At 43.8% G+C, this 16,893-nt stretch overlaps 2 protein-coding genes across 2 annotated transcripts in view; both read left to right on the forward strand.

Moving 5' to 3' along the window:
- The first annotated feature begins 2,527 nt into the window (after window positions 1-2,527).
- On the forward strand, window positions 2,528-9,676 carry LOC311307733 (mortality factor 4-like protein 1). Its single transcript, XM_084436596.1, has 13 exons — window positions 2,528-2,635; window positions 3,212-3,258; window positions 3,367-3,434; window positions 3,664-3,750; window positions 3,952-3,990; window positions 4,298-4,378; window positions 4,476-4,501; window positions 4,841-4,929; window positions 5,186-5,287; window positions 6,288-6,376; window positions 7,021-7,193; window positions 8,394-8,478; window positions 9,100-9,676. The coding sequence occupies exons 1-13, from the start codon at window positions 2,596-2,598 to the stop codon at window positions 9,182-9,184; spliced, it is 1,011 nt and encodes a 336-aa protein (XP_084292722.1). The 5' UTR covers window positions 2,528-2,595; the 3' UTR covers window positions 9,185-9,676.
- Window positions 9,677-13,246: 3,570 nt separating this feature from the next.
- The window catches only part of uacab (uveal autoantigen with coiled-coil domains and ankyrin repeats b), a gene marked incomplete at its 5' end in the record, with an annotated part of 61,997 nt that continues 58,350 nt past the window's right edge, over window positions 13,247-16,893 (forward strand). The window contains one exon of the mRNA XM_084436600.1: window positions 13,247-13,294. Coding sequence (XP_084292726.1) covers window positions 13,247-13,294 — 48 coding nt within the window. The remainder of the gene's footprint in view (window positions 13,295-16,893) is intronic.

Consider the following 16,893-nt stretch of genomic DNA (forward strand, 5'->3'; position numbering starts at 1 on the left):
AGACACATCCAAAGCAATGCCGACATTATTTCGTGATTAGGCTACGGTGGCGATTGATTCCGTTTATGTCATGTGTTTGGCAGACTTTCCCGAGTTTCATCCCTCCGCCATCGGAGTCGCGTTTTCCCCTTTCTCCAGAAACGTGCTCAATTATCTTAGTTACAGGAGGAGAATTACGCACACCTTCCGCCAACTTATCGCTCAGCTCGTTTTTTATAAATACCGAAAGTTGCGTAGAAAGTTGCTCAGCATGGGTTACGCACGCTTTTGTACTTACGCAACGTTTATAAATGAGGCCCCAGGCCATTTCCAAGCTACCGTTGTGCCCTTGAGCAAGGTACTTAACCCCCCATCCAGTCTCCGGAACGACCAAGTAGTAATTGAGAAGTGAGGAGTTGGATCTTACCTTGTTCTGGAAGGTGGAGTACAGGTGGGCGAGGAAGGGGTTGTTCCTAGCCAGGGTCAACACCTGCCTCTCCACCATGAACTTCAAGTTGTTGTTCTGGAGAACCTCCCGTTTCTCCAGAACCTTCACGGCTACATGCGTCCCTCTCTGCCGCTTCAGCTCAGCTAGGTAGACCTGACGACCGGAGGGAGAGGTTGGAATACACTTCCCTAGTATTATATTCAATACACTTCCCTAGTATTATATTCAATACACTTCACTAGTATTACATTCAATACACTTCACTAGTATTATATTCAGAGCTCATCAAGTTTAAGAAGCCCCTGCACCACCGTTGGTCCACCCCCGCCCCCAGTCTTGGAGAGTGGCTTGTGTTGGCAGTGAGAGAGGACAGTGTTGTAGTGCTTATCTTACCGTGCCAAAGCCTCCCTCGCCCAGCACCTTAATGAAGTGGAGCTGGTCAACGGTGAGCCGCGGGCGGCTGATGGTAGAGGGAGGGGGAGGAGCATGTGGGACAGCGCTGAGGTAAGGGGCCTGATGCTGTGGGCCTCTGCCGGTATCTGAACAAGAACACACACACACACACACACACACACGCACACACACACGCACACACACACACACACACACACACACACACACACACACACACACACATCCATCTATCTATCTATCCCTTGAGCTTACATTGGGTTCGCGTCGTGCACTTGCCCCAGCACAGCCGTGCCAATCACCACAATAAAGGCCTAGGCTACTCCCTCGTGTGTTATTGACGAACACCTGCAGCTCAATAGCTCAAGGGATCAGTATAGTAGATGTCTACATATCGACAGAGATGCATTAATTGTGCAGACGCCTCACTTTACCATCATCAGTAGGCTAGTAGTGGGCAAGTATTGACTAGGCTACTCACTGTAACGTCGGTAGAGGTACTGGCCGGTGATGATGGCTGTACCCAGACCAGCACCAACAACAGGCCCCAGGTCAGCCAAAGCAGCGCCACACAACGGTGGCTGGTTGAACGGTGTAGGCATCGATAAATAACTGAATGTAACCATTAGCTATTAATCACGAATCCAGAATGACATGAATCTCTCGGGAATAAACTTTTATAGACGTTTCTTACATGACGTCAATTAGGCGTCATAGTGGCAGCGAGAGCTCGTGCAGCATTCCACAGGGGAATCAAAACACCGCATAAAGTGCAAACTAGAAGAGTAGCTCCCAGACAGGGGGTTCAATGTCAGCGAGTCCATCCTTACCAAGATGAATTAAAGATTCTTATTCACTCATGCCAAGGAACAATTGATCCTGTTGACTAGGCGAACACGATGCGATCAGGATACACATCTGTAGGCCTATCTGTCAAAATACACTGTTAAAGCTAGGACTGTCGCGCACCGCATCTACCGCGGTCACTAAGGTTTTTTCATTTTATTAGGTCTATGTTCCATGGGGCTTTCCAAGAGCTGTCAAATAAATATTCAACCGTCGACTGAGATAAAAAAAAAAAAAAGTGTGGAGGGACGCAGCAGCAGCAGAAGTCGAGAGAGAGTGGAGGGACGCAGCTGCAGGCAGGATGTGATACACTAAGAACATTGTATTGGTATTATTCAATTTCATAAATATATGAATATTTAAGAGGTTTAACCTCTCGTCCCCAGCAAAAATTGTGTATGCAGGCTACACTGTTATATGGTCCCTACCAATGTTGAAACCAAACCTACGCCCTTGCCCCACCCCCCTCACATTCTGGTTGATGTAGCCTACCCGAGGAAGACCTCTTTGCCCAAAACATTGCACCAATGTAAACCAATATCCGGTAGTGATTGGGAGTAACTGGGTCACGCTACCCTTGTAAATCACCTGTTTGATATGCTCTTTAATGGTGGTGGGTTGATATGCGTTTGCAATTTCGCGTGTAATCGCGGATCGTTTTCCCCGTTCAAAAACGTAGCCATGGACCTCCGCGCCTGTGTAACCCAGGCCTGTAGAGTGGTGTATCCACGTTCCCCACGGGGGGGCGTGATAGACTGGTCACTTGACGGGTTAAATTCTCAAACCAGCTCTGCGTCGCTCGGATGACGAAGGTGGCGCGCCCTCGCTCGCTGTATTGTGTGTCTGGAAGAAATGGAAACTGGCAATGCACGAATTTGATCATTCAGAGATCCGAACAGTTGAGTCTGTGAATGGCGCCAAAACAGGACCCTAAGCCTAAATTTCAAGAAGGTGAGTTTGATTGATGGTGAGTTCGGATACAACACGAGAGAGAGCTGCACAGATCTGGTCTCCTGAGAGAAACCCATCGATTCCTGTTTTGGCATCGGCGCTCCCTACCAGTGCGAGGCCAACCAGCTAGTTAGCTAGCTACCTGATAGGGCCAATTATACTAACGTTAGCTAACTTAGATAGCTATTCAGCCAAGCGAAATATCAGAAATTAAACATACTAGCCAACTACATAAAAATTGCCTATTTGTTTGATAACGTACGGGCCTCAATGCTGTTTGGAAGCCTAGCTAGCACTAGCTTAGTGCAGTGCAACAGACAAAGGCCTTGCTTGTCCTTAGTAGCCATCTGCCTTCGTGTTATGACCTACTGTTCACACACTAGCTGGTAGCTTGCTATTATGCATGGCCTTCTAATGTGTGGGTTGCTATTAAACCTGCTTGCTTGCCAGCTAGCCGTCTGAGTTAGCTACCTTAGCTAGCTAGCCAACCACAACAACAAAGCTTGTATACGCTTAGGGCTACGATGACCAATGCTTCTCTTTGGTTATTGAGCTTGTGGTCCATTTTTCTTTCAGGTGAAAGAGTTCTGTGTTTTCATGGGCCATTGCTGTACGAAGCAAAGGTAAGTATGCATAGCTAACTAACGTAGATGTTTGGCCCTGTTTGAGTATCGGATGTAACTGTCCTAGCATTGATGCATTAACTCAACGTGTCATTTGTTGTTTGACAGTGTGTGAAAATCAATATCAAGGAAAAGCAGATAAAGTACTTCATTCATTATAGCGGATGGAACAAAAAGTAAGTTTTCTGCATTATATTATTGTCATCATGCTCATTCAGTTAAGACATGATATGGCTGTTTAGAAGGCTTGTCCACATTTCACTTGCCTAGTTAAATGACAATTGAAATCAATAGTCCTTGGGCATGTATAGTTCAAATGGCACTTAATTTTGATAAGACCTACTATGTAACATTTGTCTATGAAAATCAATGGGCTGAAATGTGACAATGGAATCTCTGTTTTAGCTGGGATGAATGGGTTCCTGAGAGCAGAGTGCTCAAGTATGTGGACAGCAACCTTGCCAAACAAAAAGAGCTTCAGAAGGCCAACCAGTAAGTTCCTGTGTTTACCTCGGCCAATCAGGGGCCAGAGGAAGCATCTTGAATATATACTGTCTCAAAATCAATTCACAGCCTGTAACTTCAAAAATAAGATACAATATGTCACTATCAAAAATACAATACAATATGTCACTATCAATATGTCACTATCAATATGTCACTATCAATATGTCACTATCAATGTCTCCCCAGAAATGCCGATGATGACTCGAAGATGGGAGAACATAAAAAGTGATTGCACTTAGTTTGTTATCATTGTTTATCATTAATATTTAATATTTTCGCAGAACCTACATTTCGCTACTTGTTTCCCAGTGTGCTTCATGTAATAATAAAATATAAACGGTCTTATAAAGAGTTGAAAGGGCTAAAATAATCATTTAGATATTGAATGATTTTGTAATTCACTTTCGCTGCACACAATCAATGAATATTTGGAATTAAAAAGTATCTATAGCTAAATAATTTAGTATTAAACTTTGCGGTCTTGTTTCCTAGCTGTGTGTTTATGGATGTTGTGGTGTTCCTCTCTCCTCAGGGACCATTATGTTGAGGGAAAGATGAGGGGTGTCGCACCGAGCAAGAAGATACCTGCTGTGCCGCAGAAAAATGTTGATCTGTGAGTTTGGCCTCATTCCCCGTTTGTTCGTCAAAATATCACTAAATACCCCCCAAATTATAAGCCCTCTAAAAAAATATTTTCCTCATCTGTCCAGGAAAGCGAAGAAGACTAAACCGAAGAGTAAGTAAAAAAAAAGAAAAAGTATCTTTCTCCAGTTCACGCCTAAGTCAAATGTTGACATTTTCCAAACAAAAATGATGCAAAAATACATTCCCAGGCCAGTCATCTATAGACCCTCAAGCACAATACACAGGACAGATAATCACAGTATAAATTCATCTTTTTTTTCTTTTCTTTATTGTTCTTCAGCTTCTTTCTTTTTTTGAAGGGACTGAGACGCACAACTGAGTAGACATGACAGATTGCTCAGGGCCTGACAATGAGCCGTTTTTATGAAGTTCTTCTCAAGTTGCTAGAGACTGTGCAGTTGCATTAACTCTGGCACTCTCTCCTGTTCAGCACCAGGGGCTGGTGAAGGCACCAGCACAGGAGAGATGCCACAGCCACCACGAAAAAAGAGGGCCCGTGTCGACCCGACTGTGGAAAGTGTATGTGTGTGGATTCAGCCTCTGTGCGTGTGTATGGATTTAGTGTGTGTGTGTGGATTTGGCCTCTGTGTGTTGTGCCCCAGATAAACCTAATCGCAAACAGTTAATTCTCTCAATGTTGCCTTAGACCCCTTATCTGATGGAGACGTGGCAGAGTACTCTGTCAAAGTGGACCAGCAGTGGTTCCCCACCTCCATCTTTAATCCTGTGTGGCTCACATCTCTCCTAACTGAATCCATGGGTTCTATGTCTACAGGAAGAGACGTTCACCAACCGTGTGGAGGTAAAGGTGAAGATCCCCGAGGAGCTGAAGCCCTGGCTGGTGGATGACTGGGATCTCATCACCAGACAGAAACAGGTAGGATGTCATCACCAGACAGAAACGGGTAGGATGTCATCACCAGACAGAAACGGGTAGGATGTCATCACCAGACAGAAACAGGTAGGATGTCATCAACAGACAGAAACGGGTAGGATGTCATCACCAGACAGAAACAGGAAGGATGTCATCAACAGACAGAAACGGGTAGGATGTCATCACCAGACAAACGGGTAGGATGTCATCACCAGACAGAAACAGGTAGGATGTCATCACCAGACAGAAACAGGTAGGATGTCATCAACAGACAGAAACGGGTAGGATGTCATCACCAGACAAACGGGTAGGATGTCATCACCAGACAGAAACAGGTAGGATGTCATCACCAGACAGAAACGGGTAGGATGTCATCACCAGACAGAAACGGGTAGGATGTCATCACCAGACAGAAACAGGTAGGATGTCATCACCAGACAGAAACAGGTAGGATGTCATCACCAGACAGAAACGGGTAGGATGTCATCACCAGACAGAAACGGGTAGGATGTCATCACCAGACAGAAACGGGTAGGATGTCATCACCAGACAGAAACAGGAAGGATGTCATCACCAGACAGAAACGGGTAGGATGTCATCACCAGACAGAAACAGGAAGGATGTCATCACCAGACAGAAACGGGTAGGATGTCATCACCAGACAGAAACGGGTAGGATGTCATCACCAGACAGAAAGAGATGGGGGCTGCTTTTTAACTGGACCACAAGTGATGAAATTACACCATTGGTCGCATTTTGCACTAGTTAGGAGCTGCTGGAACAAGTGTCACCAGTTTCAAGTCAAAGTACAAATTACCCCCTTTGCACTCTGCACTTTTATTCTAGTCCCCCGTGGGAGCAGTGAAAACACGCATAAGGGGAGTGTTCATGTTCAAACCATGCCAAATATGTACAAATATTCTAATCGCAATACATTTCACGGGAGAATATACTGATACTAGTAAAATTACATTGTGCTTGAAATGTTGGTTTTGTCTTGCAGCTCTTTCACCTGCCTGCTAAAAAGAATGTTGAAACAGTCTTGGAGGACTATGCAAACTATAAGAAATCAAGAGGAACCTCGGACAACAAGTAAGAACTCTTATTTATGGTTCTCCAGCTAAATTCTTCCTTCAGCTGCTGTTCTTTATATGAAATTTAGTCTAGTATTTGGTTGGTTTTACCTGATTGTCCCCATATCATCTCAAGTAGAAATAAACACAATGTAGCTACCATAATGTAGCCTACATGTATTACTGTGACTTGTACCACCTTTCCCCCCCCTGTGAACCCAGTTGAACTCCCTCCTTACTTCTGATGTGAAAGAATAACGTTTCAACTAACCCTCTGTCTCATCACGTGTGATGACAACATTTAGCAGATTATTTTTCCCAAAGGGACTTGCAGTATAGAGACCACGTATATAAAGGGACTTGCAATATAGAGTCCACGTATATCTTCAGCATATTATTGAAGCGGTTTGAGCCCCCCGACCCGACTATGGCGGCCCTCGGTACCAGACATGTTTCCGCTCCCGGCTGTGACCAGTCCAACTGAAGGCCTGTGTGTGTCGCCCCCGTGTGTGTGTCGCCCCCGTGTGTGTGTCGCCCCCGTGTGTGTGTCGCCCGTGTGTGTGTGTCGCCCCCGTGTGTGTGTGTCGCCCCCGTGTGTGTGTGTCGTCCCCGCGTGTGTGTGTCGTCCCCGCGTGTGTCGTCCCCGCGTGTGTCGTCCCTCAGGGAGTACGCCGTGAATGAAGTGGTGGCCGGGATCAGAGAGTACTTCAACGTCATGCTGGGCACTCAGCTGCTGTACAAGTTTGAGAGGCCCCAGTACGCCGAGATCCTGGCCGACCACCCCGACGCCCCCGTGTCCCAGGTCTACGGGGCCCCACACCTGCTCCGGCTCTTCGGTACGTGCCCCTGTTCTCACAACACATACACAGGCTTGCACACAAACACAATTGTACACGCACAAACACGCATGAAAGACAGGTTCACTTGCAGTCTTCTCCTAGTCTAAAGGCCTGCCTTGTGCCTAGCGCACGTCAACACATCAGGGGGGATATAGGAGCGCTTGCATAAGCAGAGCATTTAGACTTCAATTCACCCATTACTCCCCAACACTTTTACGTCACAGAGCTACTCGGTAATCCAAGTGGTTGCCAATGTATATATGATAATCTAATCTCTATATGATAATCTAATCTATATGATAATCTAATCTATATGATAATCTAATCTCTATATGATAATCTTCTCAAAGTACATCAACCCCAGGCTTGTTCCCAATCAAGGAGATCAGAGAATTTTATTGTTGATCGTGAAGCCAAAAGCCAAAAAGGTGACTCATAGTATCCTGCACTCAGTCCTGGAGTCAATGGGGATGAGGGGAAGTGTCATGTGAATACCGAGGGAGGCATGGACAACTTTACCTGCCACTGCTCCAAATGACACCCCCAGATCCCCTTAGTTATAGTAATGGAGGTGTGGAACTATAAAGGATCTTGGCAGATGAACCATGGACTGGTTTGATGTCCACCAGGGTGATCATTAGCTGCTGTGTCACAGACATTTTGAGAAAACATCAGAGGTTGGTTTAGATGAGCGTAATGGCAGCATGGTTTCAAGTAGTGCCTCTTCAACCTCAATGTCCATCATCACTTGATCAGACTAGTTTCATATGGCAGAGAGGAGCTGACCTGTCAGCCATGGGCCGGTGTTTGAGGGTCAAAAGGCTGTGTTTGATTTGATGTGGTGTGACAACTGCGCAAGTCCAATAAAATGTTTTTTTTTTCTGAAATTTTTGGCAGATTGATTTGGCAAATATCCCTGGACAATGTCTAGAGGAGGCTGTTTTATATTGATTTGAAGGAGCAAACGCTAAAGCCTGGTACCTCACTCCTGGGCTTTCTGTATTGAGAAACCGGGATAATGTTTCATGTAAACAACACGTGTTGAGTTTTTCAAAGAGCACACATTTATCCCAAGGTGTGGTTTAATTGTATGGCTAATCTATGAACATATGGGCATAAATATGCACAGAAATGGACTTGCAATACAGATAGATGTAAAACATGAATCCTCACATTGTTGGTCTATATGTTCTGCAGTGCGTATTGGAGCCATGCTGGCCTACACACCTCTAGATGAGAAGAGTCTGGCTCTGCTGCTCAACTACCTACAGGACTTCCTGAAGTAAGATCTCTACACCACTGCCTCCACACCAGTAGATTATCAAGGGTGGCTGAGCGCTGTTGGGAATATCAGATTCCCTTACCTCACATTCTCACAGTGGATTGGGCCTGCTAAATTATGCTCTGGTTGGTTCTAGGTGCTACTGTTACACTGGCACTCTGAGCTTATAATGCACCTGATGTTGAATTCCCAGAGCATGATTTTACGAAGGTCTACTGACCAAAATGATGGCTATTGACACAGCTTCACTGTGTGCAATTGGTCAAGACTGGTCAATGTTTTTCACATTCATTAGATATAATTTTACTGTAAGTGCATTTAACCTTACTGAACTGTGGACATGTCTTATCGTATGAAGATAATTGGCAAGGCTTCAAACCATTCAGCTATCAAATTGACTGATTTTCCTTTTAAATGCTGCTTTGACCGCAGATGTTTATGAAGACTTGCCCCATATAGTGTTTAAATGGAATGTCTAGTTCGTCTGGGTGGACATCTTGATGTGTAACATTCTTCTGCAACCTGTAATGGGCTGTTATTGATAAATATCCACATCCAATCTCCATACACTTGGTGTAACTTTACTTGTGGGTAATTGACAGCTTATCTTGTATATTTTAGGTATCTGGTGAAGAACTCGTCCACTCTCTTTAGTGCCAGTGACTATGAGGTGGCGCCCCCAGAATACCATCGCAAGGCCGTCTGAGCGTTGAGGGGGTCTTCCTTCCCTGAGGGAGATGCAGCTACCCTGGCCACTTGATCAAGCGTTCTTATCCGTTTGGGTGGAAAGATGGACTCACTTTTTCACTCAAACACTCCTCCCTAGAAGTCCCTGGAGTTATGGCTTTGAGAAGTGACCCTGAGAAACATGAGTAGCCGGTGGAGCCATTAGCTATATCTCCCACCCCCCCGCCCCACCCTACACCACACAACCTTTTCCAGAAAAGGTGGGCATGTTTCTATTGAATGGTTCATTTCCACGAGCAGCTGTTTGATGTTTCTTTTCATTCCATTGGATCAGTTTCTCATTTTTCACTTCCAAGACGACACCGTTGCATGTTTTAATTTATGAGTACAATATTTGTTCGTAAAACATGACGTGTTATTTGATGCTTAAACCACAAGATGTGAGAAGCAATCAAATGTCTTTGAATATGTTATGCTGTGTTGGTTGGCTATCATTTTGTAATAAAGACATTTCTACACAATTTCTTAATGGCATCAAACCTGCCATTTTGTGCAATCTTAAATCTTCTCTCAACTCAATCTGAATCTGCCAATCATAGCCCATTTGAAATTGACCAGTGACTTTTATAACTCATTCCTATTTACTGAACTTTTACATTTTTATTTCCACCACTCAAGGTAATCTGATACTGATTAATTTCATCCTTCTAGATTGTGTGCAAGTCATTACCAGACCACTTTTGACTTTGAAGTTTTGGAACATCAAATCTTAATTTCTTTTTTTATGTAGGCTAACAGTTTCAAATCTGTTGAAATGTCATTGCTATTTATTCAGTATCACATATCGATCTGCTAAATTATACTTGAGACAAATGGATACTGTGGATGTATGTCATTATCTTTTAATCCCATATAGGCTACTTGAGACTGGGCACTAGATGTAGGCCTATTGTAATTGGCTAACATTAGTGATGGTTTTCATGTCCTCATACTGCATGAGGATTCCCTCTGATACCCATAGTCCCCATAGGGAAAATATATTGCTTTAGGTACGAAAACCTTTTTAAAATGTGGACACACCGCAGAACTCGCACCTTAACGGAAATGTGCTGTAGTCAACTAGCGACTCAGCAAAACCACAGGACGTTCAGTCTGGTGAGATCAGTCTGGTGATCAGTCTGCTGCAGCTCTGCAGACTCAGTGCAGACTCAGTGCAGACTGGCCATATCCAACCACAAAGCCCTGATCCCTGATGATGTGGTCTGCTTGTTGACATTATAGTGGCTGCCTGATTTAATCTTTGGTCTGCAGAAAGGCTCTGATTATGAAACAATCCCTGTACATCCATCACACTAACCCTAACCACGCTAACCCTATCCATCACACTAACCCTAACCACGCTAACCCTATCCATCACACTAACCCTAACCACACTAACCCTATCCATCACACTAACCCTAACCACGCTAACCCTATCCATCACACTAACCCTCACCACGCTAACCCTATCCATCACACTAACCCTAACCACGCTAACCCTATCCATCACACTAACCCTAACCACGCTAACCCTATCCATCACACTAACCCTAACCACGCTAACCCTATCCATCACACTAACCCTAACCACGCTAACCCTATCCATAACACGCACTGTACATGATACTGACGGGAAAGCTATACGACAAGGAATCCATGGCAACACTGTTGCTATGGTGACTTCTATACAGGGCCCAGTGGACACAGCCCAACCAACGGGGAGCTCAAATCTGATTGGTTCATATATGGTATATTTACTATATACCACAGCTATGACGTCTAATTCCTTTGCACAATTTATTTAGGATTGAGGGCCACCCATCAGTGATCACACCAATACCACACAAGAGGTGATTTTAGGATTAAGCCTGTTATGTCCCTAACTAAGTGTTTAGTGGCAGCATCCTCATCTACTGGCCGGGGGAGAATGGAGCACACGGATAAATGTACTTGATACCGACACGGCTCCCTAACTTTGTCCATCAGCTCCCTCATCCCCCTGATGATAGGATATCGTAGGGAGAATCCCCCTGAGATAAATAGGTTGTTGCCATGTTAATCTCAAGGATTAAGGGGCCACCGTAGGTGGTACAGTGCTAGCTGGTGCCCGGGGGAACCCACACCAGGACACCAGCATGCTGCCGCACCCCACGCATAATGCTGACAGGACAGCCTTAAACCTGGCCATTTACAATGAATAGGCCATTTGGTGTTTCAATAGCACGCTGTAAGAGGCATTCACTCTTGGAGACCACAGTCCAGAGCTCATTATTATTATACATTGCATTTGTTTTGTTGATTTGTCTCTGTATAAACGCATCACTAAATGAGGAAACATCTGTGCTTCACGAGTAGCCTGTAAATAAAGGCTTGAAATGGAATGAGAGCTGAAGAGGGGGGCCAAGCGAAGCCAGGCGGGTTATTTTATTTATATTATAGCCTGTCTCTGTGCAGCTGAGTCGTTATAATCTGAGTATCCTCCATCTTCTGTCACCGTAAAGACCCTCTTATAACCACTAATCAGGACATTCTGTTCTCAAAAGTCACAAGAAAAGAGTCCCCAAACCTCCTAGCATTTCAGCATCCCCCCCCCCGGTTCAAAATCACTCCTACGCCCCTTTAGAGTGTCAGTGCTACGGTTCAAATATAGTTAGATAGCATATTACTGTATTCTTTATAATTGAAAAGAAATAATTTGAAAGAAATACTTCCCAGGGCAAAGTCATTGGAAACCATCAGTAACTTTACAGAAATGGTCATTTACCACATATGGCTCTAACCCGTGTGATTGTTTCATATTCAGGATGCGGATTAGAAGGCTAGGGATTTTAAATGTGTATTATCCATACAGGGCACTGTGCCAAAGTGTAGGCTACTGTTGCCTCACAGCAAGAAGGTCTCTGGGCCTTTCTGTGCACAGTTTGCCTGTTCTCCCATGTCCGCAAAGGGTTTCACCCAAGAAACCAATATCCTACGAAAACCATGCAGAAGAACAGATCACTAACGCTGTCCGTCCCTGGCAGGAGCACTTGTCTGCTCCCGGCTGCCCTTGGGGGGAGGGACGACGGGATGGGATGCCGTGGTTATTCTGCATGGTTGGGACCAGAAGGGGGCAACATTCTCTACTTATCTTTGTCAAGTTTCGTTGACCTTGCATGCATTTTTTGTCCAGCACAAAAACATAATAAATGAGGTAACTATGCCCTCTCCAATGACCACTAATCAGTTTGAGTAGTTAACAGATCATGTAGGCTATATATATATATGTCAACAGGCTAGGCCTATTTCTCAATGTGTAGCCCAGTCACTGTCTATTAAATATACATTAGGCCTATAGATGACCAATAATAAAATGCATTGTTATTATTATTTTTATTATTAGGTGAACATGTAACTAATTTCTGTGAAATAATTCACTGTCTGGAAATTCAATCATTAATGACATGAAAAACATCTATTTACATATGACATGAATAGATAGATAGATAGATAGATAGATAGATAGATAGATAGATAGATAGATAGATAGATAGACAGATGGATAGATAGATAGATAGATAGATAGATAGATAGATAGATAGATAGATAGATAGATAGATAGATCATATATCTTTGAAAATAAGCCCAAGGCTCCCGCCATTTTCATGTTCGGGTGCAATGAGTGTTGGGTGGATCCTTTCTCTTTCAGGTAACGCCTGATGTCATCACGCCCAGGTTGTCCTATGCGTAGTCCCAGGATGTCTCCAACAGCTCCAAAGTAGCCTACGGATGCCCGACCCAACAAGGAAGTCCCTCCCCAAATCACAGCGGATTGGTTTACAACTAAAGAGTGTTGAGCATATTTGAGTCTCATTGGTTTAGAAGACAGTCAGTTTAAGAACAGGTCTAGTTTGTAGTTGGGCGTCAGGTGAAATCGTCCGTGTTCAGGGGAGAATAAAGTTGTTTTGCCTGCATAAAGACAACCTTTGGCAAAAGGCTACTTAGTATTTATTTAGGCTATTTGGTTAACAAGCTCTATAATATTGCCAAACAAACAGCGACAATGAAGAGTCTCAAGTATCGACTGAAAAAACATGAAGTCACAATCACAGTAAGTAGAATTTTCGTTTGAGCGATCCTCATGCGGCTACAGTAGCCTAGGCTTCGAATGTATATTTAATTGAAATTATATTAGGCCTATTGTTTATTAGCCACCGTTTGCTTTTAACAATGTTGCTGACAGCTTTGCTGAACAATGACGTCTACTCGGGTTACAACAAACAGTCGACTCCAAAGTTAGCCTGTGTTTCCTATAATGTAACAAGTTGAAATCTAAACGATTTATTGGGTAACTTATCGGTAGCTAATGTGCAGCGAGTCGGCTATCTGAGTTGAGGTTTTGGGATGTAGGAGTGGAGGTTTTGGGATGTAGGAGTGGAGGTTTTGGGATGTAGGAGTTGAGGTTTTGGGATGTAGGAGTGGAGGTTTTGGGATGTAGGAGTGTAGGTTTTGGGATGTAGGAGTGGAGGTTTTGGGATGTAGGAGTTGAGGTTTTGGGTTTTGGGATGTAGACTAAACGTGACTCGACATGCCGCTGGCGGAGCTGTATCTGTCACGAGCGCCCAGGCGCCCCGCGCCCTCCCAGGGAGAACCAGCATGCTCTCCAAATCTGTGGAAACAAGAGTTTCCTGGTTTGCTTATGCGGCACTGTTAAACAACGTTCTAGCCCCCTGTTTGTATAATTTCTGTAAAGCGATCTAAATTTGCTAGACGTTGTAATTTGCACAACATTAAAGCAACAGCACAATCCGAGCTGGTGCTCACAGTTAAGTAGCTCATCCATCCCTCAGGATGTCCTACTGGTATGACTCGAATTCCTATAGGAGTATATGTGCATGTCGTATGCCGTTAGAGACTTTAAATTATTGTCATGTATGAAAGTAATGAATGTGTCATGAGTAGGCCACAATGGGTGTCCAAACTGTTCACTTAATTACACTAGAATGAGACAGGGTGATTAGATGTGAACATTATTACTCTGCGTCCCCTGTGGGTGTTTGGCAGTAAGAGGCCCCTTTCACCCAAACTAATTACCTGATAAAAGCACATGGTCAAAACCCGTTTGTTGTGACGATTTGTGGGACTAATCCAGAAAGACAAAATCTTTTCAAGAATTCTATCATGGCTTTGATGGCTATGGCAGTAGGTTTGCTTCAGATTTTTGTGTTTAGAAATATTCACAGGTTGTTCCCTAAGAAAATGTGAAGCACTACGTTATTAACTTTGTGGATTGTCAATAGGTGTTTGTGCAAACCGGTCATAATTCAGCAGGATCTCCAGACCTGAAGGCCTCAGGCAGTCGCTTTAGCACTTGATTTGAGTAATGATTCATGAGGGGTATGTTGTTCATTGAGCACTTGATTTGAGTAATGATTCATGAGGGGTATGTTGTTCATTGAGCACTTGATTTGAGTAATGATTCATGAGGGGTATGTTGTTCATTGAGCACTTGATTTGAGTAATGATTCATGAGGGGTATGTTGTTCATTGAGCACTTGATTTGAGTAATGATTCATGAGGGGTATGTTGTTCATTGAGCACTTGATTTGAGTAATGATTCATGAGGGGTATGTTGTTCATTGAGCACTTGATTTGAGTGATGATTCATGAGGGGTATGTTGTTCATTGAGCACTTGATTTGAGTAATGATTCATGAGGGGTATGTTGTTCATTGATGTGTTTGTAGATGTCAGAAAGGCCTGCAGCAGTAGTGTGCTGAGGGAAGGAAGGACATTGAGGGTACATTTGGTGGACACTGGACAGCCCAAGCAAATTACTTTCTACTACCAACTACAGATTCGATTAGAACATATTGAATTTCAAATCTAAATTCCAGGCACTTTATCGATCTGAAAAGATTATGGTGGTAGCAGGTACTCCACCTTGCACTTCACAGTTGTATAGCCTCAGAGTTTGAAATGTATATTCTGTATCCTTTAAGAGAGTTGCCCGACCCAAACCCAGCTGAAGGCACCTGTCATGTGATACATCTTCTCCACAGGTAGAAACGGGAGCTTCCTCACACCATTGTATTGCACGGCTATTGTGAGGAGGAGTGCAACTGCCATGCTGCAGAGCAAACAAAAGAAGCACTCCCTCTCCTTTTGTCATTTTTGAAGCCTCTTGTAACTCAGAAGCCATTATGAGACTGACTGAAATAGTGAGAGTTCTAGAGATTCAACAGTATGTGTGGATATGAGAGGAGCTGTAGGAACAAGAACAATGGCTGAATCACATCCAGACCACAGTCACTTGAGGATATCTTCAACTGGTTGTGCAATGTATTTTTCTCCACATTCTTTCAGGGTTTTTTTCTGTGCCTCGAGAGATTTTAGGGATTTATTTCACGTCTGTGGGGCAAAGGTAGCTGTAAGCTCCCTTTTCACACTTAATTAGCAAAAATTCTTGTATTATGGGCATTAGGCTATACTTTCTGTTGAGGCAGCTAGACTCAGAATTCCTCATACCTAACCTTTTTGGAGAAAACGGCTTACTGTCAACAGTAAGTCATTTCCAAACTCTCAACACCAGGCTTGGGGTAAACAGCCTGCTGTTCAGGTTATGAACATGTTGGGCTGGATAAGGGCCTGGATGTTTAACCAGTCTTTAATGAGTTAAGATGACTGTTTGACTTAACGCTAAGGCAGAGATTGAAAGACAAGCATGCTCTCAAAGAGGACTTGGATTTAGGACTAGATACTGATGAAGCAAATGTGGACATCTCGCTTCCCTTTTATCTTCTCATAGAAGGAGCTTCAGTGTATCATTTTCCATTCAGGCAAACACAACAATTTAAATGGGGCAGCATGCAAATATCTTAAGCTTTAGAGAAAAAAAGGTTTAAAGGTCTGTCCCTTGGAGGACTTATGGTTAGGCTGCACTGTGTCCTTTTGGCCCAGAGCAGGCTGTTGATTCATTTAGATTGAGTAGTATTGATAGATTGAGTAGTATTGACCTCGTTTTCGCTAATTTTTTCACTACTCATGGCTGCAGGTACTCTTGTGACACTGGTCTTGACCTACTGCTATCTGTCTTCTCAGTGAAATTGCTGCGCACAGCGCACTCAGCGGGAACGCATGTGATTGGTCAGACAGCATAAGCGCCTGTGATTCGTCCGTGTAGTCCTAGCACACTCAATTCAAAGCAAAATTATTAATCACATTAATTGCGGCCTTTTGCGATTAGTTAATCGCGGAGGTCATAATCGCGATTTTGATTAATTCACGATTAATTGTGCAGCCCTAGTATTGACTCATTTAGATTGAGTAGTGTTATGTTATGTTATGTAATGTTATTTTTATTTATAATGCGCCCCCCAACCAACTGTTACATCAGCCCGGGGCGCAGCCCGGGTACAAAAAGAGACAAACAAAAACAAAGGACTGCAGAGACACAAAATGAAACTACATTTAAGACACAAGACAAGGACATAAATTATAGATCGTTTGTGACAAAGAGGTGAGTTTTAAGCTGTGCTCTAAAAGAGTCCAGAGTGGTGGCGGACTTGATGTTCAGAGGAAGCTTGTTCCATAGCCCAGGTGCCATCACTGAGAATGCACGGTCTCCCTTTGTGACAAGTTTTGACCGTGGGACCTTCAGGGTCATCTGAGCCGGCGACCAGGCCTGAAGCTGGTAGGTTGGTCCAGGAGA

The sequence above is a fragment of the Borostomias antarcticus genome, assembly GCF_949987555.1.
Source record: "Borostomias antarcticus genome assembly, chromosome: 4".
Lineage (NCBI taxonomy): Eukaryota > Metazoa > Chordata > Actinopteri > Stomiiformes > Stomiidae > Borostomias > Borostomias antarcticus.

What these genes read in the sequence shown, in the direction of transcription:
- LOC311307733 (XM_084436596.1), top strand. Translation starts at nt 2,596, where the DNA reads ATGGCGCCAAAACAGGACCCTAAGCCTAAATTTCAAGAAG. An exon ending in GAGCTTCAGAAGGCCAACCA is followed by an intron (nt 3,751 to 3,951) that starts GTAAGTTCCTGT and finishes ATGTCTCCCCAG; the next exon opens with AAATGCCGATGATGACTCGA. An exon ending in CCGCAGAAAAATGTTGATCT is followed by an intron (nt 4,379 to 4,475) that starts GTGAGTTTGGCC and finishes TCATCTGTCCAG; the next exon opens with GAAAGCGAAGAAGACTAAAC.